Here is a 26,339-nt window from a genome sequence, read left to right on the forward strand (position 1 = left end):
CTTGGGCGCCCTCGGTGGAAACGGACCCGCGCGCGCCGCTGGGGTGAGGCATCCTGCGACATTTCGGGTCCAGCCCCAGCCCTTGCCGTTTGTTATCCATCCTCTCACCCAGTCCTCCAGCCTCTCCCGGCCAGTCCTGATGAACCCCTTCCGCTCACCCCTCACGCTCCGACCCAATTCCCCATTACAGGCTGCGTTCTTGTCATCTCGGCTACTCCACATTTTTAACTCCCTGTTACAAAGAGGCGTTACAAATATAGCTTAGAGAAATGAATCCCGCTTTTCTTCCCTTCACTGTTTTATCTTTTACCCCTTAAGAGTCTTTAAAAACAGCAGTTGCTTCCAAGTGATGATTGTTCAAACTGTGTGTCTAGCCATTTGGGTGTCCGTTAACATGTTTGTGCTCTTTGAGTTTTGTGATAAAGACATAAAACACTAATCCAGATTTAGGGAAAGTTTTCCTATTGGTTGCAAGGTTGTGTTGGAGTATCTTCAGGCCCATCAGGGTCTTTTTCTTTTCTTTTTTTAATTTTTACATCTTACAATAGATGCAGTGATACTTGGGCCTAAGTACTATATATTTAGTAGCTTGAGAAAGTTGTTCAGTTTTTTACTTATTTCTTCAGTTTTCATTTTCTCATGCTAATATGTACAGAAAACAGAGGATATTTCTCAAGCACATTATTTAGGCTTTCCAAGAACCATGAGAAGTCGTAAGTACAAAGTGTATGACTTTAATTTACTTAATCTTTTACATGTACAATTAATTTTAAACAAGATCAAAGGAGGATTTGGAATATTCCAGTGACTTCTTCCTGGCATTAACTAGCGTGAGTGTTTCTGGCATATTAGATATTTTACCATTTCATGTCAACCACGACTACAATGAAATAAGCTGAGTAATAAACAAAGAGTGAAGGCATCCCTGGTCCTTAACAGCAGTTTACACACAGCAGGTAATCAAAACATGCTGGTTAATGTGAAATAGGAAGAAAAGGGCTAAAGGTGTAGGGAAAGTGGGAAGGGTAGGAGAAAGGTAATAAGGGAAAGAAAAAAAATAGGAGAAAATGAAAAATGGAAATAAAGTGTTTATAAATGGGGAGGGGAGGAGGGGGTGAAGGGAGGGCAGGGACAAGGGGAAAAAATGAGAACCAAGACCTGTCATGTAAAGGTACAAGATCACAATAATGAATGTAACTGTACTGTATCCCTAAAATGTACCAATAGACTCAATGAGAGAAAAAAAATTTTAGAAGCAATTTCTTAATTTTAGTATTCTCTGATATTCAAATGTATGGATAGCTTCACTGAAGACTTATAAAATTAATCTTACTGTGACAAGCCCAGGAAGATGACTGATTCAGATTTTCACCTTTCTTCACTGTTTTCTTCCAATTTGGCATGCTTATTTTAAGTTACCTAAATCTAGCTACTTGAAAGTACTATCAAAACATCAGAATGTTCTATACACTATGAATCCATAATTCAAAATGTTTGAGTATTTTTATTTAAAGAAAGTTTTACTTTCAAAATAAGTGACAAGTTTACTTCTAGCATATGTCCATCATAAAATATTTAAACATCACCAAAATAAGATGAACTTTACAGGAGTAGGGGATTGTGTTGAAATCGAACCCCAGCCTTATACCCTTAACCTAAAATAAACTTGTAAATAAAAGAACAAAGAGACAATCGTTTTTAACCACCTACTTAATGATGAAAGTCTAAGGAACTATTTTAGTGTAATGGAAAATATTAAAGGACAGGAAACAGAAACTTGGAATGTTTGTATGCTGATAGTTTTTAGTCATTTTCTTTTACTAAATTTTTGTTATAATTACTAGAATAATAAAAGTATCTTAACTTATATTGCAGGCTTCTCAGGAGTTATTTTTAATGTATTACATCTTCCAAATAGGACCCCAAGTGGTTAATAGAAATTATCTTTAAAGTATTTTTCTCATTCTGCAGTTAGGATACCTTGCCTTCATTTTACCAGACCACAATAGTTTCTACATTTCTTTTAACTATAGCATATGTAAAGGTGTTGTCACTTTATACCCATTTAGTGTTTTTCATTTTTTTTTTCCACGTAGGCTTAGAATTCTTACATTTTGCTTTAATAGTCATTTTTTAAAAAGATATTAAGTTTGGAATTTAAAAAATATTTTTAGCTTTGGAATGTAAGATTATAAACTAATTTGCCAGTTACTGCTCATTTGAAACTGCTATACTTCTATTCCATTGGCAAAAACTGTAATTATTTAGTATTGATCTGTGTGCTGGGCATATCCCTGACCTCTGATAGGATACACTCTGAACAAATAGACCATAATGCCAGGTGGAATGTACTAAGTGCCATGAGTGAAGAAATGAGAGAGAGAGACACTGGAGAAAGCCCCAAGGGTAGGATTCTGGTAGGTAGACCCAATAGGAGTCATGGCCAAGCTACTAGTGTGTTTGAGCCAAGGAACTAGTGGGAAAGGAGGGCATAAAGGGTCAGTATCTGGAGCATGTTGCGATTATTAGGGGTGGTGATTAAAAGGATGAGAATATTGAGCTATAGTTTGTATCAGAAAGAAGAATATTAAATGGTCATTGAATAATAAAAATATATTAGATCAGGATTTCTAATTTAAACCTAAAATATTAAGATTCTGAGATTTTATATGAAATCTTAAATTTGATTTGAATGTTCTAGAATAGCTTCTTGAGTTTAAAGTGCTGATATGCCTCTTGGGCCTGCAACACTGACCCACAGTTAATAATGGCAGAGGGTGCCAACTTACCTAAGCTCATTACTACTTAAAACAAATGTTAAGGTCTCTGTAGCTTAATAAATGTTAAAAAGTCATCTACTGTGAGGTTTAAATAATATAGTAGAATTATCTTTCTTAGGAATTTGCTTCTAAAGAAGATACACCATTTTTTGTATATTTGACTTCATATGGTTTTTGTTTTGTGGTACAGGAGATCGAACTCAGGACCTTTTTCTTGCAAGGCAGGCAGCAGCACCACTGAGCTAAACCCACGGACTCTGGAATCATACTGTTAATAGAGGTTTGAATTCCACCTCTTTGTTCTCATATAATGCATGTTAAATATTTTCTCAGGATATTAAAAATATTTCAGACATTTTCTTCCTAATAGTGTGTTGTTTTATCTAGCCATTCGATTTCTGTAGACATTGCTTTTTCCTCCAGGTTTTTTTTGGGGGGGTACCAGGGATGGAACTCCAGCCATTGCACTTTTAAGGCAGGCAGTGGAACCACTGAGCGAGGTCCCCAACCCCTCCTCCAAAATTTTTTGATTGAAAATCTCAGTAACATTTTTTTTTCTTTCTGTATTGGTATTTTGGGGATGGATTCCTCCTAGAAGTAAACATCCAAAGCTTTAAAGTTTTTGATAGTGAAAAAGTTTTGACAAAAAAAGAAAAAAAGTTGTATTGATTGTGCCCCATTGGCAAATAGAGTACTTTCATCCCATGTTTGAATTCACTATTAAGTTTTAAAATCTGTGACAGTCTACTTATATTTTAAATTGAAGGGATACACATTGATTAAGTGTGGAGAAAAGTAAGGGCAAGTGAAATGTCCTTACCTAGAAGTAATTTAGGTATATATTTCAGTATTGTCCCAGCTATTTTTTATTCATGTTGTTATACTGTACAAAATGTATACATAGATTTTTAAGCTAAAGCATATCACAAGCATTTTTTAATTCCATATCACAAGCATTTTTTAATTCCATAGCAAAATTAATTGATATCAACATTTTAAAAATTAACTTACAATGCACTGTATAATTTCTTTTTTTTCTTTTTGGTACCGGGGATTGGTTCTTGCACTTGCAAGACAGGCAGCAGAACCACTGAACTGAATCCCTGGCCCTGTACCCTGTTATTTCTTGAAAGGCAATATACATTTGCCTTTTAAGAATACAATTAACCTTAATTATCCCTGTTAGCACAGAGTATTATAAAAGTGCATTTTCAAAAAATTTAGTCTTTAAGACCAAAATATTTTAACTATTTTAAACAATAATTTACTCACATGAATATTTTTCTATTTTTAAATAATATGTGGCCTGTGATTATTTCACTTCCTGTGAGCACTAACTATATGCCAAGCACCGTGCTAAGGGCATTATTTCCATTGTCTAATTTAGTTAGGTAACGACTCTATAAGGTATGTACTATTATTTTGCCTCTTTTCTAGGTGATGGTACTAATGTCTAGAAATGTTAAAGTAGTAGGTCCAGGTTACTGAGATTTCTGACTTATCCTAAACTAAATAGCAGTGCTTATTATGCTATTTGTTTTGAATAATGAAGGGTAGCAGGATTCAGTTTTACTTATGTGTGCATTTATGTATGTATGTGTGTGTGCACTGAGAATTGAACCCAGTGACCTTGCACTGAGCTACATCACCAGCCCTTTTTATTATGAAACAGGGTCTCACTAATTCATTAAATTTTACAGGCTGGGCTTGAACTTGTGATCCTCTTGCCTCAGCCTCACAGAGTGCTGGGATTACATACGTGTGTCACCAAATCCAGGTTAGGAATCAGTTATTTATATTAAATCACATCTGTGATGTTAGTTTTTCTCTTCTTGATTTTAACAGTTCTTTGCTGACATCACCCCCTTCAGTTTGATCATTACTTCTGTGGTGGATGAAACTAGATAACAACAAGCTGACATTTTATTTAAAATAAAAGTTTTAGGAGCCAGGAATTTAGCTCAGTGGTTCCACCGCCTACCTCGTAAGCTCAAGGACTCAAGTTCGATCCCCAGTACCCAAAAAAAAAAAAAAAAAAAAAAAAGTTTTAGGCAGCTGTCGAAGGCCTACAGAATACTCAGATCGTCTAGGTTGAAGAACTGAAAGTTTGCATTCTGTAAATAGATATGGCCTCTGGCATCAGCTAGGTCTGGATTTGAACCCTAACCCTGCCATTTTCTGGCTGTGACACTAAGCAAGACTCTTGGATGCTAGGCAGTTTCTCTTTGATTTCTGACCCATTAAACACTATCTACTTTGCAGAGTTGTTTTTACTAATTCAAGATAATGAATTTAAAAGTAGTACTTCACAAGAAGGAGACATTCAATATTATAAAATGATTTAAACTGGGAATGGTGGCATGAGCCTGCAATCTCAGCTCCTGGGAGGCTGAGATCGGAGGCCAGCCTGGGCTATTTAGTGAGTTCAAGGCCAGTCTGAACTACGTAGTGAGACTTGTCTCAAACAAAACAAAAGTAAACTAAACACTGATTTAGCAGTATCCATTGATTTGACTGAACAGATATTTTATTTGTTTTGTTTTGCTACTTATTCCCTGTCTCTTGGTGGTGTTATGAGTAATTGTAATTGCCAATATGAAACTTACATAAAATCAAAGTATCTTTTATTGTTACTAATATGTCAACTTATATTTTAGATTTTTCAAAGGGCTTTCAAATCTTACTTTATGTCTTTTGGGGAGAAGCTATAATTAGCCTTTGTTCTTTGTTCTTAGTCATCTGTACTCATTTCCTATTCAAAATTGTGTGGGTTTAATTTTATTCTTATTCTGTGATTTAGTCTGTTTCAAGTCTTGGCTTTTACTTTATAATTTATTTTTAATATTTAGAGAACAGTTTTCCCATATAATTGAGGCTGTCTCCTTGTTCTTGACTTACATTTTTTTATGTTTAAATCATTGTTTTCTTTGATGGCTTCACTTGTTTTTGTTTTTGTTTTCTTTTTATTGAGTTTATTGGTACAATCTAGGTATACAATACAGTTACATTCATTATTGGAATCCTGTACCTTTACATGATAGGTCTTGATTCTCATTTTTTCCCCTTGTCCCTGCCCTCCCTTCACCCCCTCCTCCCCTCCCCATTTACAAACACTATTTCCATTTTTTCAATTTCTCATATTTTTTTCCTCTCCCTTATTACCTTTCCCCCACCCTTCCCACTTTCCCTACACCTTTAGCCCTTTACTTCCTATTTCACATTATTAATTATCTCATTAGGATCCTGTGTACTATTATAGTTTTTCACACCAGAGAAACTATTCGGTATTTCAGTTAAAGAAGTCTCTGTATGAACATTAAAAATAGGGAATCTTAAAATAAAACTAAAAAGGAAAGTAAAAAAGAAAAGGCAATGATGTAAGATTAAAATAATCCTTAATTCTGAAGAAGAAAATGGTCCTTTAACATATTTAAATTGCTTCTTGCTCTTGTAGTCTTATCCTATTATTTTTTTCATTATTTAGAGAATACTTTATTAGTTTCTGTATTCAAACCCACATAGATATGACCTTACATATTTAATACAGTGTGTTACCCTGTACAAATGGAAAAAAAATAAAAAATAAGAATTAAATAATTAACATTTCTAGACCAATATGGCTGTCCATTTCTGTACAATGCCAAATCAACACAGTAAATTGGGATAACTTTTTCCAAAGTTGACAGCACAGTTAAAGTTTCCAAAAATTCAAATTATATATATGTATATATATATATATTTATATTTATATAAAAAGACCAATAATAGCAGTATGTTATGCATCACTAGCAGCAACAGCTTTTCCATGTTCTGCGGTCATCTGTACAAAATTACAGACATTCAGCACATTCCATTAAAAAAAAAATCAAAGAAAAGAATAATATCCAGAAAACAGCAAATTTCTGTTGCTGTTGTGGTGCCTGGGACCATTTTTTTTTTTTTAGCATCTTAATCATCATCTGGAAAGAGAACATTCTAGAGTAATATCATTAAATATAGCTCTTATAAAGCATGGTCACTACTATGTATCATAAAGCAGGTACAAGATATTTTACATTCACAGAGGTATGATACAGTACTGTCCTACATCAATAATACTACAATCAGTTTTGGTTTGAAATTTACTTTGTCTACAAATAAGATTGCTACCCCCGCTTTTTTCTGGGCTCCTGTCACATGGAGAATTGTTTTCCATCCTTTCACTTTCAGTCTGTGGGCTTCTTTTTGCACTAGGTGTGTTTCTTGTATACAACATATTGTTGGATTTTGCTTCTTTTTCCATTTTGCCAGTCTATTTCTCTTGATTGGTGAGTTGAGGCCATTGACATTGATGGTTATAACTGATATGTACTGACTTATTATTGGCCTTTTGTTGGCTCTTTTTACTTTTTCACCTTCTCCTTTTAGTTTCTTGCCTTGTGATGGCTTCACTTGAATAGATCATCTTATATATTAATTACTTTCTGGAATTTTGCTATAATATAAATGACATATAGATGAACATTAAATGATTTATTTTAGGTAAGGTAGATTATTTCAGTTTTTTCTAAGACAAGAAATGCCTTCAGTAACAAAGAATTACAGGTACAAATTATGTTGAAATAAAATTAGCAATATCATAGGAAAAATAATTTTAATTAAGGGAATTGTTTTCAAAATGCATTTCTATTTTGACTACTTCAGTTTATCTTTTAAACTTAATTTTGAGTTTAATATTTTGATATTTTGTTACATTTGTAAAAGGTAGCAAAAGTATGAAATGATAGTGAAAATCATCTATAGTTTTCAACTAGAAATAACTTAAAATATTGGTACCCTTGTTTTCATTTTTTAAAAATCTCTTAATATAAAAACATCCTTTAAAAAAAGTATATGCATTGTGGTTTTGTTTCTTGCTTTTTATAAGAGTTTTCCTGTATCAAGTATTATTATAAGGGATGATCTTATTGGCTGAGTGACATTCAATATATTCAAGCACTGTAATTTAATTAATTCATATCTTTGAGTACTTATATTGTATCCAAACCAAGAAAAACAGAGAACACCTAAGTAAAATTAGAAATGAATAAAAGAAACATTACAACTGATACCACAAAAGACCCAAATAAAATTAGATTTAGAAAAGAGACATTGTGCTGGGGATTTAGCTCAGTGGTGCTGCCACCTGCCTCACAAGTGCAAGGTCCCGAGTTCGATCCCTGTACCCAAAGAAATAAAAAAAAAAGAAAGAGCGAGTGAGAGACATTACAGCTGATACCACAGATGTATGAAGGGATCATTATCCCCTATTATGAGCAATTGTATGGTAGCAAATTGGAAAGACTGGAAGAAGTAGATTCATTTTGGGGCACATAGACTGTGACTACTTTTTGTTATTATTGTAATAAACAAGTATGACAAATGTCTTTGTATAGACATCAATGTCCACAGTGATAAATACATTTTTAACACATTCTGAGATGTGGTCATTGAAATTGCCCCCCATTGCACCAATATATATTTTGTCAGCAATATTAGTCTTTCTTTCTCTGTACTCACAGCTGTTTCCTAACAGGCCTTTTTTTTTCTCCTGGACTAGACTGGGCATAGTGCTACGCTCATTTGTGGAATTTGACAGAGTTCATTTGCATTCCTTTTATGACACTGGCTATGTATATGATTTGGGGTAAATTTCTGATTAAGGCTTCAGTTTCTTTGCCTTTAAAATGATGATAGTAATATCCATTATCATGCTACTATTATATAATAGCATGATTATGGTGATTGATGATGTATATTGAAGCACTAATGTTCTTAGCTATCATTACTTACTATGATCAATTTCCTCTCATTATAGTACAATTTTGGCTTCCCTAATATGAAGTGCTCCAAAATCCAAAACTTTCCCAGTGCCAGCATGATACCACAAATGGAAAATTATTTTTTTAATAAATGTTTTATTGTACCGTGTTTGCATTTTTGTTGTTTTGTTTGCTTTGTTTTGCGAGAGGATCTCACTATATAGTTCAGGCTGGCCTTAAATTCATTATGTAGCCCAGTCTGGCCACAAACTCAGTGATCCTTCTGCCTCAGCCTCTCCCTAGTATGTACCACCTCACCCAGGTCAAAATGAAAAATTCTTCATAATTTGTTTCTGGCTCAAAATTATTTAAAAAATATTATATTAATTACTTTTAGACTGTGTATCAGGTATATATGAAACATAAATTAATTTCATGTTCAGACTTGGTACCATACCCAATATATATCATTATGTATATATAAATATTTAAAAATTTACAAACATCCAAAATTCAAAACAATTATGGACCCAAGTATTTCACATAAGGGATACTGAACCTATACTATATTTTATACCTGGTAGTGTTGATACTAAAATTTATTTTTATAGAACCATTTGCCTACTTTACTAAATTCATACCTAATGTTATATAAATTATAAGACCTAGTTCCAATACTTTTTCAGTTGAGTTTCTTGATATTCAGGATATATGATTATTTAATAATTTTAAGCCTTTTTTTCAGTATTTCAATTATGCCCCCTTTTTTTCTTATCTTATTGCATTGGCTGAAATTACAAGAAGTATTAATGGTGGACTTTTAGGTTTTATTCCTGACTTCCATGGGACTTCAACTTTCATATTTCACATTTTAATCTTTTTTTTTTTTTTTTTTTAACCAGGGATTGAACTTGGGACCTTGTGCTCACAAGGCTGGCAGCAGAACTACTGAGCTAATTCCCCAGCCCATGTTTTACTTTTTCGAATGCAAATGCCTTTTGTTTTCTAACACTGGTATCTTCTGCTTATATATACATTTCCTGAAAATGTCTACAATAATTAAATGTAAGAAACAAATAAATTGGCATGTTATATGGGGATTCCCTTAAATTATTGAATTCCTAAGACTCTTTTAAGAAACATCTTCAGTCACATATTTGCAGTATTTGAGATATGGTCTCTTCTTTTTAATTGAACATATAGTCAATTAGCATAAATCTAGTAAGGCTGAAATTTTTTCATATTTATCCCACTTGATTCTGTTCTTGTGTCAGTAGTGTAAACTTTGAGACCTATTCTACTTCTCACAACAATCTACTTCTTATATCTATAAAATATAGGTGGAAGTAAATGACGGTTTGTACCCTTTGGAACAAATCTCTTTTTCAATGATGTCTCAGGGTCAATTAAAGACTTTATACCCCTCTTACCAATTCCTTTAGGCATCTTTACAACACACCATTTGAACTCCCCTCCCAAAACAAACCCAAATATGGCAGTGAAACTAATACTGAACTTTTCAGACTGGTAGGCAATTTTGTACCGAAGTCCTAATTTAACATGTTAAAAATGATTAAAATAGCAAATATACGCTACACAAAAATATGATATCCACAAATCTAGGTGTAGTGCCTTTCCATCCTTAAATATCATCATCTTCATAAAAGGCCTATGGATACAAGAAATCTTATTGCCAGAGCTTTTTGTCTTCTTCATGTAAAGACAGGATGGTGTAATTTTCAAACTAAACTGATTTCTTGGCTTGTTTGTAGAGCATTAGACTCCTTAAATAGAGTTTGCCTGCTGGTAGCTCTGCATACATCTTGACCTGGGTGTGCTCCCTTCTGTAGGTTTCTAGGATGTCCTGGGTGTTGGAAGTTGACCAAGCACTTGTGACTTATCCATGCCCCCCACTATGCTCTCTTTACCAGTTTAAGACTATTTCAGAGAACATCTTCCAGAAACTCCACACTAGCATCCGCAAAATGATTAAGCTTTAGAAATAAACTTTTCCTGTCCTATTTATATATGGTATGAATAAACTGACCATGGGAATAGTTATGTGGCCGCTGCCCCTTACCACCACTGTGAACTTGGACCTTGTGCCTCAAGCGGTGGCCACTAGGCTAAATCCCTCACTCCTCGGGAATAGCTGAATTACAGAAAATATTTGGCATTCTTGAGGATGGAAAGCAGCAGCAAGTCTAGTAATTCTTGTAGTACGAGTACCAAACTCCTAATGCATCAAGTCACTACATTTCTGTTTCTCCATTAAATTTTCTGCTTTTCAGTTTTCTTTGTCTTCAAATTACATTAATGAGACAGCCCCTGAGCTATTAAAACCTCGCCTTTGAATCCGTGGGGAACAAGAGGCAGCTAATGTTTGAAGTCAAGTCCTGGTCCCATAAATTAGATTTTTCTGTATTGAGACTATCTTCAGAGTATAGGTAGTATAGATATTATTAATTTCATGATTTGGTTGAGATAGGAAATTGTATTGCCAGCCTGGTTGGCTGGGAAGCATGTACCAGGTTGGCAGCTCAGCTGAGCTTCCAGCCCAGCCAGTGCTGTGATAGCACTTAAGTGAAGACAGGGCCACTGGAGAAAGCACTGTGGAACTTCTGAGTGCCAGCCAGAAGCCAGAAGGCTAATTTGGCAAGTGTGTTACTGAGTGCTGAGTCTTGGGCCTAAACAGTGCTCAAAATAACAGTTAGATCCTAAGTGTTTCTTTCCTACTTTGATAACAAATATGTGCTTAATTTTTATGTGCACTATAATAGATTGGGCACTTAATTGTATGAGCCTACAGTAATCAGGATAGTTCAGTACGGATTTGCATATGATTAAAACCTTGCAATAATTTTCATTTGTAAACCTGAAGTGTATAAAATTCTCATCCTTCTCAATGTATGATAAGCCTATTCAACTTTTTGTATTATGTCTTCAAAAGATAATTGAAAGGTAAAATAAAAGTTAATTATTTTAATAATGCTGGTTCTGAACACAAATATATTTAATTGTGAAATCTTTGCTTCTCCAGTACCCTTTTGTTTACCAAACCCAATGAGCTAAAAATTTCTCCCAAGAATGAGAAACAGGCTAAGCTGATTATAACATCCCCCTAATTTTCTTGCATGTATGTGCAAGTGTGCATCTTTTTAACACCCTAATATATACAGAAGAGGAAAGGTGTATGAATAAGAAAGCAAGTCCAGGGACGAGGAATATACGAAAACTTTATATTTAACAACTTCCTCAGTCTTTTTATTGAAGTAGTTATTTAACCTATAAGGTTATAAGTTTACTATCCTTATAATAGCCACAGGATATTCCTTGTCTCAAGAGTGCTTCAGATTTAGAGATTAATTACTTTAACCATGTAAGTATCTTAACACTCTCACTGATCTTTCTTTTGGAATCTTGATTTTTGGTGGAAAAGATACTGGAAGTAGACTGCCAAGTGGCAGCATTAAACCTCTAGGTATCTGAAGCACTAGAACGATTAGAGAAGTGTTTGGAGAAAAGCAGCAAAAATTAGCCTCCTGCTCTCAATGATTTTCATTCCTTGGCACAGACCTTTTCTTTGCTTTTCTTCAATCCCAATCAGTACTGGCCCTCTTCAGACTTGTGGAAGCTGGGAAGACTGCAAAGTTGAGGGTGGAAAGTTAGTTAGTTTTAGCATAGAATATAAAATAAAGAAGCACTTATTTACTGATGAACTAAATCTGTTATTTTTACTATTTCAATGCTTTTTCTTTATTTTTTCAAGTTATTATCTGTTCAGTTCTTATTCATTCATTCATACAAAGATGTGCATACACCTTTTATCTCTCCTGCCCCACTGAATGCATTCTTATTCTCTCCAAAAAAAGAACAAGAAAAAAGTGACTTATTTTGAAACTATTCCTATCCCTCTCATACCATCTGCCAAGCTATCTTTGCGTAACTTAATCTTTTCCTGCCTAACATATCATTTTGTCTTAGTCACTTTCCTTGTCACTGAGACGGAATACCCGGCACCCACTACTTCAAGGAGGAGAGGTTTATTTTGGCTCACAATTTCAGTCGCTAGTTAGCTGGCTTCTGGGCAGAAATGTCATGGCAGAAAGGTTTGGTTGAGGACAGATGCTCATGTCATGGTGGCCAGAAAGCAGAAAAAGATGAGTCTGGAAGGGAGATACACCATTCCAGGTCATGCCCAGTGTGACCTTCCTCTTCTGACAAGGCCTCTTACCAGCAAGTCGACCACGTCACCGCCATGATCCAGTCACTTTCCAAACATGTGAAACTTGGGCGGTCATTTTATTTTAATTAATTAATTAATTTTTTTGGTACTAGGAATCAAACTCAGGTCCTTGCATTTGCAAGGCAGGCGGCAGAACCACTGAGCTAAATCACCGGCTGGAGGTCATTTTAGATCTGAACTGTAACACTTTTTTTTAAAATCACAAACTTTGGTTTGTTTGTTTGTTTTGTAACAGGAATAGAACTCGGGATCTTGCTCTTGTGAGGCAGGTGGTAGAGCCACTGAGCTAAATCTCTGGCCCTCCCAATCTTATTTTTTAATCAAGAGTTTTTAACTTGTGTTCCATTGGCTCCCACGTTAATACAGTTTGGGCATTCTGTGAGGTTGGATGGGAAAAAGATACATCTTTATTTTCATATCTCTACTTAAAATTTAGCATTTCCCTTAATTATGAGCACATATACAATAAATCCAATAAGTATTCACCCACATCAATCACAGATATTTTTCTATGATGTTATAGTTGCACCAAATGCCCTAAAATATCATTTTGCACTTTAAACTACTTCAGAATCGTGTTATTAGATCTTCTGCTATTTTTAATTTTAATGTATTAGTAAAAAGCATATATTTCACAGTATTATGATTTTTAATATTTTGATGACTATATTTTAGTTGCCTGCTTTTGTAATGTACTCCTGGTTTTTGTTTCGTACATTTAGCAGCATTATTTTAATAGAGTCTATAGACTTCATTAGACTGGAAGAGTGTATAGCACAAAGACATGATGAAGAATAGTTGTCCATTCATTCTACATCTCTTCATTTAGCAGAAATGATCCTGCAGTGGCCATTTGTAGTCTGTCTGTCATTCTGATATATTTGTATCATTTGACGCCTTTGGGTTTTTAAAAATGTTTTTTCTTTCTTTTTTTTTTTTTGTCTATAATACCAAATCCAAACCAGATCCATTGATACTTACCTTAGAGAGTATCTTGTAATTGTTTCTTTTTTTTCTCTCTCTCTCTCTGCATAACTAGATAAGGGTCACCTTTTGCTTGGCCTATTATAATACCTTCCTAAGGTATTGAGTTTCTTGTCTCACCAAAACCAATACAGTTGGAGATATTGTCCTAAAATATAGTTAGAAATTCGTCATTCACCTCAGAGATCTCTAGCAGTTTCCCTTTTTAAATACCTTTAGTAGTTTCCCATTTCCAAAAATGAAACTCCTTTGGCATTCAAGACTTTGAACAAACTAGCCACAATTAATGAATACAGGGCTGGGGATTTAGCTCAGTGGTTCCACCGCCTGCCTTGCAAGCACAAAGACCCGAGTTCGATCCCTGGTACAAAAATTAAAACAAAGATAGAATACAAGAGACAAAAACATGGCCTCAGCTATTTATCTGGTTTTTCCACAAAGTTTTATACTTTTTTTTTCTGTTAAATTTATTGGTTTATTTTAGGCATACAATATAATGACACTCATCATTGGAAATTTGTACCTTTACATAATCTATCTTGCTTCTTATACTCTTCAAAAAGAGTAGTAATTGAGCTGGATATTGTCTTGCATGCCTGTAATCCCAGCACTCTGGGAGACTGAGGTAGAAGAATCACAAATTCAAGACTAGCCCAAACTACTTAGCAACTTAGAGATTCTGTCTCAAAATTTAAAACAAAATTTAAAATGGGGGGCCTGGGGATGTTGCTCAGTTTGAAGGTCCCTGGGTTCAATCCCCAGTACTGCACACACATTAAAAAAGAGTAGCAGGGCCAAGGATTTAGCTTAGTGACACTGTGCCTGCCTTGCAAGTGCAAGGTCCTGAGTTCAATCCCTGGAACCAAAATCAAAAACAACAAAAAAATAAAAAAGAGTAGCAACTGAATTTATGATTATAACCTTTCCTGTTCACTTAGCATTATCTCTTTCTCATAGGCATTTAGGTAAATGCTTCTTCAGTGAATAAGTGAATTTATCAAATACTGATTTAACTTCTCCTTTAGCTTTTTGAATAATCATGGACCATGCTGCTAGTACCCTGGCTTTCCTCAAACTATTACTTTAAAAAATTACTATTGCTTTAATTGTTGGAGAAAGATAAGTCTTAAAAAGTATAGCAATTAGCAATATATTAGTTTAGGAAAGTGCTGTGCCTATAAATTCAAAGATTAATGAAATTATATTATCAGAAGTGGGGGATGGCTGCTCTTTGTCTATAGCCGTGTATAATTAAGTAATTTTTATTATCCATTATCTACATTGTTAAACTAAACTGAATGTTTTTAAAGCTTTTCTAATTATACTTACTTTTTTACCTCCTACCTTCACTTCTACCCATCATTAATCATTGTATTTCTTCTAAATCACTGGACACCAACCTTTGCTGTATTCTTTACCAATTTCTAACATTTCTAATTAACCTCACTAGCCAAAGTATTTTTTGACATTTTAATCTTAAGTAGTTTTTCTTAGGAAAAAAAATTCATCTAGCTTTTCTGAACTAGATATTATGTCATTTTCTCTTTTGGAAATGTGTGCAAAATTATTTTATTGTACAAACTCACATGGTAAGATATCATCAACGAAGGAATAGAGTGGCATTTGAACTCTGAAGTTTTTGATTCATTGGTTCTATAAATGTGTAGTAAATGCCGGTGGGACATAATTATAGCCTTGACTTGCACAATATTCTTTCTTGTATATTAACAAGGAGAGATCTTTTAAAATTATATTAGAATATAAAAGTAGAAACCAAATTTTCTAATTTTTATTACAGTTTCACTTATAAAAATTTAAAAATATATACTTTCTCATTTACCATGTGACAAAAACTAAGTTATTATATGTATTTATTAACTTGTTTAATCTTTGTTAAAACCCTGTGCTATTAGTCGTGTTGAGAAAACTGGGGCACAGGTTAAGTAACTTCTCTGGGTAATTTAGTTTGTGGAAGAGGATAGGTTATAGGTTGCTTATTATATCCATAAATTATAAAATCACCCTCTTGCTCATTTTCTAGAATTTATCGTAAGAGTTTAGGGACAACTTTCAGAATATCAGTAAGTCGGGTCTCCACAAATAGTGCTACCTATATAGGAACAAGTGGTCCAATCTACTCCGCTTCCTTTGGCACTGGCCATTGAGAATGATTTAAGATGAAATACTATACCCTTTTCAAGTCAGTGAAATAGTACCCAAATGTACAAAAGCAAATAAGTTACAGAAAATAAGTTAGTCTTAACAATTATCGACACAAAAATTCTTAGTGAAATATCAACATAAACTCCCCCAAAGTATAATTGTTTCTATTAGCTAATATAATTACTAATATTAGTAAGTTTAAAATTTTATGTGATGTTTTTATTGCAGCCCATGTTCCAGATTCTTGTAGGATAGGGATGTATTTCTGTAAATGATTTTTGAAGGACTATGTAGTTTGTGTGTGTGTGTGTGTGTGTGTGTGTGTATGCTACATACATGTACCAGTTCCCCAAAATGAACATAACATATATTGCACAGATGCACTAATAAATTTTTTAAAACAAAAAAGTAAGTACATATAGCTAACACTTGAGTTTTACTGTGTATCTGACACTATTCTAAGTGTTTTATGTTTTTTAACTCATTAAATTTTGAAAAATAGTATAAGCTCCCCTCCACAGCTGAGGGCGCTGGGGCTTAAGATTTGGTCAAGATCAGAAAGGAAGGGAGAATGAGGAGGGATGGGCAAAAACTCTAGTATATGAAATACTATTAACATCCAAAAACAACATGAAATAACTGTTATTCTTTAATATTACAATGTGATTGGATAAAAGCATCAAGCAAGAGATACAAAAATTGGTAAGGATGAGACTTGATTATATCATTATATACAGGGAAAACCTAAGATCCTCAGTGAAACACTGGTAGAAACATTAAGAATTCTAGTTCACTAAGTATTCTCTTTTTAGACACCAACAATAACCAGTTAGAAAATATTATAGTGAAAGAACAACTTCCACATCAATAAGAACAAAAAGCAAATTATTTTAAGATAAGTAACAAAAATGTTTAAGTACCTCCTAAAAAAATCTGGAGAACTCTATTGAAAGAGAGAAAGTGAGCTTAAATAAATTGTTCTTGCTGGAACAATTTCATATAATCAGTAGTGCTTTTTAAGCAAATACTGCTGCAGCATGATCTCCATCACACTTTTTTTTTCCTTTTTATTGAGGTTATTGGTACAATCTAGGTATACAAATACAGTTACATTCATTATTGAGATTCTGTACCTTTACATAATAGGTCTTGATTCTCATTTTTCCCTTTGTCCCTGCCCTCCCTTCACCCCCTCCTCCCCTCCACATTTACAAACACTTTATTTCCATTTTTTCAGTTTCTCATATTTTTTTCCTCTCCCTTATTACCTTTCCCCCACCCTTCCCACTTTCCTTACACCTTTAGCCCTTTACTTCCTATTTCACATTATTAATTGTCTCATTAGGATCCTGTGTACTATTAAAGTTTTTCACATCAAAGAAACTATTCGGTATTTCAGTTAAAGAAATCTCTATATGAACATTAAAAAATAGGGAATCCTAAAATAAAACTAAAAAGGAAAGTAAAAGAGAAAAGGCAATGATGTAACATCAAAATAATCCTTAATTCTGGAGATGAAAATGGTCCCTGAACATATTTAAATTGCTTCTCACTCTTATAGTCTTATTCTTTTTTCATTATTTAGAGAATACTTTATTAGTTTCTGTAATCAAACCCTCGTAGATATGACCTTACATATTTAGTATGATGTGTTACCCCTGTAACACATGGAAAAAAAATAAAATAAAATAAATTAACATTTCTAGACCAATATGGTTGTCCTTTTCTGTACAATGCCAAGTTAACACAGTAAATTGGGATGACTTTTTCCAAAGTTGGCAGCACTGTTAAAGTTTCCCAAAATTCAATTTATATATATATGTGTGTGTGTGGAACAATTTCATATAATCAGTAGTGCTTTTTAAGCAAATACTGCTGCAGCATGATCTCCATCAAACTTTTAACAGCTTTTTTATTAAAATTTGTCAAAACAGTTCTAAAATGTATCTGGAAATATGTACATGCAAAATTAGGATAAAAATATGAGAATGAGGAGAAAAAATGTAATGATAAAAGACTTGGGCATGCAGGGTACCCAGTATATTATAAATCTACAGTTCTTAATTTGTGATATAGATACAGAAATAGAAAAACATCAATGAAATCCAATTGGAAGTAAGCCCAAGTTTGTTGGACATTGATATAAAATTGGCATCACTCCTCTCTCAAAACCCTCTTGTGATTTCCCATCTTGGAATAAAAATGAAATCCTTGCTGTAAACTACAGACTTGCTACTTAAAGTGGGTCTCAAGAACCAATAGCATCAACTATGAATTTGTTAGAATGTGGAATCTCCATCTCTACCCCACATTTCCTACATGTGAGTTTTCAAGATCCTATGTGAGTCAAATACAGTTTAGTTTTGAGAAGCACTGTCTACCTGTCAGTATTCTACATGAACTGGCTTCTCTTGGCCATACATTTTCTGGAGTTATCTTCTGATTCTTCCCCTTATTCAGTGCCCAGACATACTGCTCATCCTGCTGTTCCCCAAGGTCATCATGTACACTCATCTTGGGCCTTCGTTACCTGTTTGTTCCAGTGCTATAATAAAATACCTTAGCCTGGGTAACTTATAAACAATAAAAGTATATTGCTTGTCATTTTAGAGGCTGGAAAGTCCAAGATTAAAGTACCAGCAGGTTTAATGTGCATTGAGACCCCATTCCTCTTAGATGGCACTTTTTTGCTATGTGTTCACATATAGTATAAGAGAGCCAGAGGAGCTCACTTAAACATCCTGTTCAGAGGCATTGATCCCCTTCAATAAGGGTGGGCCCCTGATGATTTAATCACTTTTCAAAGGCCTTCCATCTTATTACTATCATGTTGTCAGGTTCAAGTATATGAATTTTATTAGAACACCAGCATTCATTTAGGTACTAGCACATATATCACCTGAGAAGCTTTCTCTTATTCAGAATCCCTTTATAGCACTTACCATCACCTGACATGCATTTATTGTTTCCATTCCCTTCAAAACTTTAAACTGCTTTGGAAGAGATTTTAATTCAGGTATTGAAATGAAATCTTTTATTTAACATATATGTATTATAGAACATACATATAGTAGGTGCCAGACATAACATCAGACGTACATCTGATGGCAGACATGCACCAGAAAACAATAAAAGTTTGACAGTTGACTTGCATTTGAGCTGCTTTTTCAGGATGATTTGTATTCTACAGTTAACCTCTTATGGATTATGATAATGTCTGTTTAGAAAGACTCTTGTCATAAATTCTCAGAATTCTTAATATCTAAATTATGACATTGCTTTCTGGAATAATAGAACTCTTTAATGAAAATTTATGTTCCAGGCTGGACATGCCTATAACCCTAGTGCACTGGGAGACTGAGGGAGAGGATTACAAATTCAAGCCCAGTCTTGGCAATTTAATGACTTGGTGTCAGCCTGTCTCAGAATAAAAATTTAAAACAAAAAATTTGTTGAAACTTTTGTGCTGATTTCACTATTTTCTGATGTAACTATTCATTTTTAAGCATCCTGATGTTTTTCATTTTTATGCACATCTGGACAGTTGCTAAAAATGATTAGTATGCACTTATTTAAAATTAGTAGTATCAGGCCATTAGAACTATCATCATAAGCATTTAATTTCCCTATCTTAGAGAATTGATATCGAAGGAACTATTTTCTGTATTGATTTTTAATAAGAATATTTAGATCAACTTGCAGTTAAATTACTTATATTGCTGCCTTGTAGCTCCTTTTGGATTATTTGCTACACACTACATTTTTTCCTTGAGTTCTCTTTTAAGCATTTAATATTTGCCTCTCTTCATACACTACTATAAAGGAGAGACAGACCTAATTATAGAGCCCTGTTTTATAGTGGTACCTCAGTTCATGGGCTTGATTCTTTCAACAATTCTGTTTGCAGACCAAATTGGACAAGAACTGGACCAAATTCAGTGGTTAGGTTCAATGTTGAGCTTATGGGGAAATTTGATTCCGTTCCTGTCCAGTTTGGTTTGTGACCAGAATTGTGAAAAGAATTGAGTTTGTAAACCAGGGTACCACTGTAATTCAATGGAATTATTCTTTGTAGCCTTTTGAAATGCTTTGGGCCAAGCAACTTTAAATTAGTTTGACAACTAGAATTATATAAAACTTAAATAAGAGCAAGCCATGCATGCTTCCTCATTTGGTAGGAGCAGCCTAAATATACAATGTTCCCAAAGGAGCACATACAGGAGGAAAGTAAGGAATATCACACACAGTGGCGTAGGAGGGAGATGAACTCTGCCTAGGCTTTGACAGTGAGTTGGTAAATGTTATTGCTATGATCAGTAGTGTCATTAACATCCATTCTGTTATTTTACATTTCAAAAAAAATGTCTTATATAATTACAGTTTTTGGTCATCTTTACAATTTCACTTATATTTAATATGAGTGTGTTTTGTCTACAAGGATATCTTGTACCTTCTGCTTCTTTTCAACTTATATACAGTATATCCTTTATGGGTTTCTTTGTCTTCTCCGTTACATTAGCTGCTTTAGGAACTTGTTATGTCAGCGTTTTGGATGCCATTTATATTTCTTGAACTTTTCTAGAATTCTTTGTTCCTTATATGTATTTATAGGTTTTGTCAAGGATTGAAGATCACATTTTTTTAAGAGTAGGAAAAATAATTGAGGGAAAGAAAGCTTGTCTAAGAGAGACAGAAGGGGGACTGGAAAATGGGTTGCCTGCTCACCCCACTTCTCCAGATGTTTTATACAGCAAAGCCATGTGATGAGGCAGGTACATCGTGGGACAGAACTGTAAGACCAAATGGAAAATTATGAGGTGGGGCAAAATTATGACCAACCAATAAGATTAGAAGTACAGTCACCAGGTAATATTGATTAAGTGGGGGTTAAATCAGGGAGAAAGTCACGTAGTAAGCAAGCCTATACAGGGATTTTCAGTAAGGGTGGGGATCAGGGATATTTCCTGGAAAGGCTGTGCTAAGACCTTGGCCCCCCCACCCAGGTGATTGATACCTATTTAGATATCAGTCACTGTTTTTTATCCCCAGGGGAAGCACAAAGGTATAGCAGTTTCTCTCCTTTTACAATTCTGGCCACAGTGAATGTGTCTTGATTGCCCTCCCTGTTGGCTCCTTGCTGTGTTGCCTCCTTGAGGGTGGCCCTGTCTAACTGCCTACAAGATATCTAATTAACTTACCTATCTGCAATATTTCCTCCTCTGAAGAAGTACCCCCAACTGCTGTGAGGGGGAAAGGGTGAAGACAGCTCTGGCTACTTCCAGCTGAAGAGGGCTATAGTTGTGATCCGCAGTTATAGTAACTCTACAGAGGGTCTATCTAAAGGCCTTCCATAGGTGCCAGGCACTGTTATCTTGGCAGCAGGGCCGGGTATTTGGCTCAGTGGTTCTGCCACCTGCCTCCCAAGCACAAGATCCCGAGTTGGATCCCTGGCACCACACGCACACACACACAAAATAGCAAAGGTGATTAAAGTGTCAAGAATGCATTGTTGCAAGGATAGGGTCCTTTATGAAGAATTGAAAGTAAGATCTCATATAGCTCAAATGTGGAAACTGAAGCCAAGCTGTCTATGTTCTCAGAGGATAAATATTTATTACATATTTTATTTTCATAAATGAGAAAAATTTATCAAAATACAGGTTTTCATTTTGATTGAATGAGTGTTATTGCCCTCAATTTTTTCACACTTTAAAAATTTTTATTTATTTCTTCACTACTCCCAGATTCTTTCTTTTAAAAATCATTTAGGTGGATCTCATGGGACCCCTATAAAATCTCTCTGTATTTAATGTTCTTTAGTAATTGGATGCCTGATGTTTCTGTCCACCTGTTCTTTTCTCCACCTCTTCTATTCATCTCACACCACATAAAGAACCCTAACCCTATCTTTGTATGGCTCTGGTGGGGCTGACAAATATGGCCCACATACTCTGTAGCCATAATGATGGGGAAAATGGGTGATTCCTGACTTAAATTGTGCTGGTCCAATTCATGGACTCAGTGAAAGAAACCGGCACCTGCCAAGGATCACTCCGCACACCGACAGAGCTCCTAGGAGAGATCTTTATTAAAGAGCCGCAGCGGCACGGTGGCCGTTTGGCGTAAAGGGAACAAAGGAGGAGAGAGAAGTGGGAAGGGGCTTGGTTATATAGTGGGAGGCTGGTGTGGGCAGGTTGGAGATGGTGTGGGCTGCACGGGCAGCCACTCGGGCCACCCTTGGACATTCATTCCTTATAGGGACAAGCCCTGTTCACACACCGGTATTATGACAGGAGGCATGTGAGGTAGGAAGTGAAAACTGTAGGTGGAGAAGGAACTTATTTATCAGAACGGCGGCAGCCATTCTAAGGCTCTCATCTCATACTCGGGACTTAGAACCCTGAATGGAGAGCACAAGGCCTACCAACAGGTGCTGACTTCTAAGACAGAGATGTTCTAGAAACTGCACAGCCAAAACCCTGAGTTCTCTGTCCTGGTCTCTGACCTTCCAAACCCTGCAACATTAAGTTCTCCCTTTCATCCTATGTGCCTTTAATAAAGTTCCCAAACTTTTTCAGAAGTTGCTTTTTTCTTACTAACAAAGGATTGAATTGATATGTGTCCACTATATCTTATTTTGTTTCCCTTTCTACTTTTATTTACTGTTGCTACTGCTTAGCATTTTTATGTACAAATGTGACTTCTGCTGAAATATGATTTCTGCTATTTCTTGATATGAATAGGAAAATAATTTTCTTTATTATTAAAACACCACTAGTTTATTATCGTAGCTGTGGCTATATTCAGCTTTAACAGTGAGAAATGGCAAAAGCATTTCAAAATCTCATACAAGGAAGTGTTAGTCGAAAATGTGTTTGGACCTTTTTTCATGTGGACTCCATATTCCAGTGGTGTTATTTTCATAGATTTTTGTTGACTTTTTGGTACCAGGATTGAATTCAGGACCTTGCACTTGTGAGGCAGTTGGCCAAACCACTGAACTAAATCCCCGGTCCTGTTGTCTTCTTTATAACTAATTTACATTTTTCTACCCAATATGAATCTTTTTCAGTTTATAAGCTTGATTTAATATAAAATCATTTCTGTTTGATGATTTACTTACTATAGTTGAGGCCCCTTTTCTTACAGTTAATTTTTTTTTTTTTTTTTTAGACAGGATCTCACTATGTAGGCCTCCAACTCATAGTAATTCTCCTGCCTCAGCCTCCTGATTGCTGGAATTACAGGTGTGCTTGATTTTAATTTTTCTCTTGTACATACTTTACTTGGGTGTATTATATTCAGAGCTGCATCCAAATGTGGTCTCATATTGGAACTTTCATGTCCTGCCTTTTTCCTGAAAAGTGGCACGGTTTTCATTGGCAGAAGGGAATTAGAAGCATGTCTGAATCTCTCTCTGCAGAGCTTTCTGGAATTGACATGTCCAAGATGTTATCAGGTTCTTATAACCTTGTGACTTTCTTTGAGCTAGTGCTGTGTAGTTCTGCAACAATTTGTTTTTAGTTCAGAGACGCAACATTCTTAAGATTGTTTTGTGGTTTAAAGTTATTAACACTTCAAATAACACTCATGTAAAAGATCTCATAAGCTGTCTGACTTCCTAAATCTGTTACTCTAAGATATTAGAGATAGCACCAAGTTGATTTTACACAATGCTCGTGAATTAGCTTTTCTCTTGGTTGGTTCATTGGTTGGTTGGTTCATGTTTTTTAACTCTCAAAAATAACAGTTTTGGTTAAAATTTTAACCTTTTTACCTTTGGGAGACAATTCAGAAATTTTAATAAAATTATCTTTTATTGATGGTAGTAATGTTAGAATCAGAAGAGATGATACTTTAAAAGAGAATAAGCCTAAACTGTTTTTTTAAAAAAGTAGAAAATCTAGAATGACCCCTGGCAAAGAACTGATTCCCAACAGTAGCCTTGAAGCTTATTTATTTCACATTCACACCTTAGAAAAAGTCCATGACCCAAGCTTCAAAGGTTAGACCCACCCTGGGCATCAACAAATTTTGGTAAACTCTGAAGACCACACATTTCCCTTCCCTCCCCTTCCTTCTCCTCTGTCCCCTCCCCTCCTCCCCTCTCTTCCCCTTTCCTCCCCTCTCCTCCCTTCTCTTCCCTTTTCTTCTTTTCCTCTCCTTCCTCCTCCCTTTCCTGTCTTTTGTCATAAATGTGCACTGTGTTCAGTCATTTATTGCACTCACTCAAACAGCTCAGTGCAGATGTTTGTATTTGCCCTGCAGTGGGAAGACTAGAACCATGTGCCTAAGAAAGCCAGACTAGTGCAGTTTTTTCACCTACAGATGTTTTAATGTGCTTAACATTATCCAGTACTAGCAACTGAGATGGTCTAAATACCACAGCAGGGTCTGATTAGCTTTTTCAGATCACTGCCTTTATTTGCTGTTTGCAAAAAAGCTTAATCCAGTGCTATAGATCAGGCTTCCTGCTGAGCTCTTGGGTAGTTTTCTCTCCTTCTTTGTGTTCACTGTGGCAGGGTGAGAAGATTCCTCCTCCTCCTGAATTACAGCTATAAAGTAGCAACTATAGTAGCAAGGGATAAAGACAAGAAAGAAAATCCAATGGAAAAAGAGACTTTGTATTCATACTAAGTAATTTCCTTTTTTATATACAAGTGAAAACAGTTTTAATATGAATTCATACTGACCTTACTGTCTTCTAGTGAGTACTTAGCTAGTTTTATTATATTTTAGCTGTAACTACTTTGTATGCTAGTTTTATCTTATGTAATCAAACTCAGTGTTTCCAGAAGAATTACAACTTAGTAGCCATAATGCTAACCTTATTGCTTTCAGGGTTGATACCTGTTTTATTCATAAGATTTCAAAAAGAAGTACCACTAACACCACCAAAAAATAGAAAGAAGCAAAGATTATAACTTGATTTTTATGATTTTCATATGCTTGCCCAAAAATGAGAATTTGAATTCTGTATGACTCACATTGTAATTTACAGTATACCACAATTCCAGAAATGCTTTATGTTAATCTTTAATGGGCTTATAAAATCAGACCACAGGATTAACTATTCATTAACATTACTGAAACGCTTTGTAGAAAGAGTCCTCCTTGCTTTAGAAATAAGTTTGACGTTCCAAACCTAGTAATTATATTTAGTTAAAAATATTTTCACATGTTTTTTATTTTTCCAACATTTTTGGAATGGCATACCTCAAGCTCTTGGAAGAAAAATATCCGTAGACAAATGGTGATGTACAATATCATTTTATATTTTACTTTTTTCTGGACACAGCACTAATTTTTAGTTTGTAGTAGTTTGGTGAGATAATTGAAAATTTTTAACCATATAGAATAGATCTCCCTCTTATTTTTTTAAATAGAAATGTTGTGATTTGTATTTAAGTGGGCACAAAAAGAACATGGCTAGGAGTGTTAAAACAGTATTACTTTTTTTTTTCGAGTATTCACAAATGGTCCTAATTGTGAGTGGCTTCTATATTTACATGTGAGAAAGAGATTGATTTAGATTGTTTGAACTGCTTTTTAAGTTTTATATCTTGAGAGTTCATGATCATATAATGAAAAAGTTTGGGCTCTGCATAAGTCAGCCTGTGTCAGGAAAGAATAGCTCTCTGCCTTCACTATTTTAATTTGCACTGGAATGAAAAGCGGATACTCGTGTGTTGTGTGTGTTTTCAGAATCACATAAATAAGTAGTAGGGCAGCTAAAGATTTGCTTTTTCTGTTGTAGGGAAATATCATCACAGTGCCTTATGATGTTTACATCCTGATTGAGTTTTTTCACAATTAGAAGCCACTCAAGATAAAACTTATACAGCTCTCAAAAACAAGTAGTCCATAATATTAGTGATGCTGAAACATAGACATATATCAGGGGTAACAAATTTCCTCATTGAAGGGACTTATTTTTGTATATTTTAACCCTTCAAAAAACATCACAATCTTTTAGTGTTAATTTATTCTGAACTGAGATTTGACTATTATAGCTTACAAATTTTATGAAATACAAGTACTTTTAACAGGTATAATATTATATTTTAAAAATTGATGTACAATTTTGCTGTTATTTCATTATTTGGCTAGCTACTGATATCCATAATAAAAGAATTTTATACTGCTATTTGGTATAAAGATGGGCTGTTCTGATGATTTTGGATTAAAGTTAAATATATGTGCTTATATAAACAGTTTAGATGATTCTTTGGCACAAAGTTGGACTGAACATTTGTTTTATTTTACTACACTTGTGATGAATATACTTTTTTAAATTATTTATATCTGTAAGCTCATAAATCTTTTACCTTTGCAATCTGATTTTTAATATGTTTTAATTTGTTTTATTGTCTTGTAAAATATTAA

The 26,339-nt window shown here is 34.6% G+C and overlaps 1 protein-coding gene and 1 long non-coding RNA gene across 2 annotated transcripts in view; both read left to right on the forward strand.

The window, feature by feature from the left end:
• The first annotated feature begins 10 nt into the window (after positions 1-10).
• LOC117286335 lies at positions 11-23,154 on the forward strand. The gene is made up of 3 exons (XR_004517465.1): positions 11-830; positions 2,971-3,060; positions 23,127-23,154. It is a non-coding gene; the product is annotated as an uncharacterized LOC117286335 (long non-coding RNA).
• Positions 23,155-23,861: 707 nt separating this feature from the next.
• Positions 23,862-26,339, forward strand: part of Zc3h12c (zinc finger CCCH-type containing 12C) — a 39,225-nt gene continuing 36,747 nt past the window's right edge. Inside the window, exon 1 of the mRNA XM_033763946.1 lies at positions 23,862-23,958. Within this exon, the coding sequence (XP_033619837.1) occupies positions 23,862-23,958 (97 nt within the window). The remainder of the gene's footprint in view (positions 23,959-26,339) is intronic.

This window comes from Fukomys damarensis, unplaced genomic scaffold (assembly GCF_012274545.1).
Source record: "Fukomys damarensis isolate Sample0158 unplaced genomic scaffold, DMR_v1.0_HiC HiC_scaffold_16, whole genome shotgun sequence".
Classification (NCBI taxonomy): domain Eukaryota; kingdom Metazoa; phylum Chordata; class Mammalia; order Rodentia; family Bathyergidae; genus Fukomys; species Fukomys damarensis.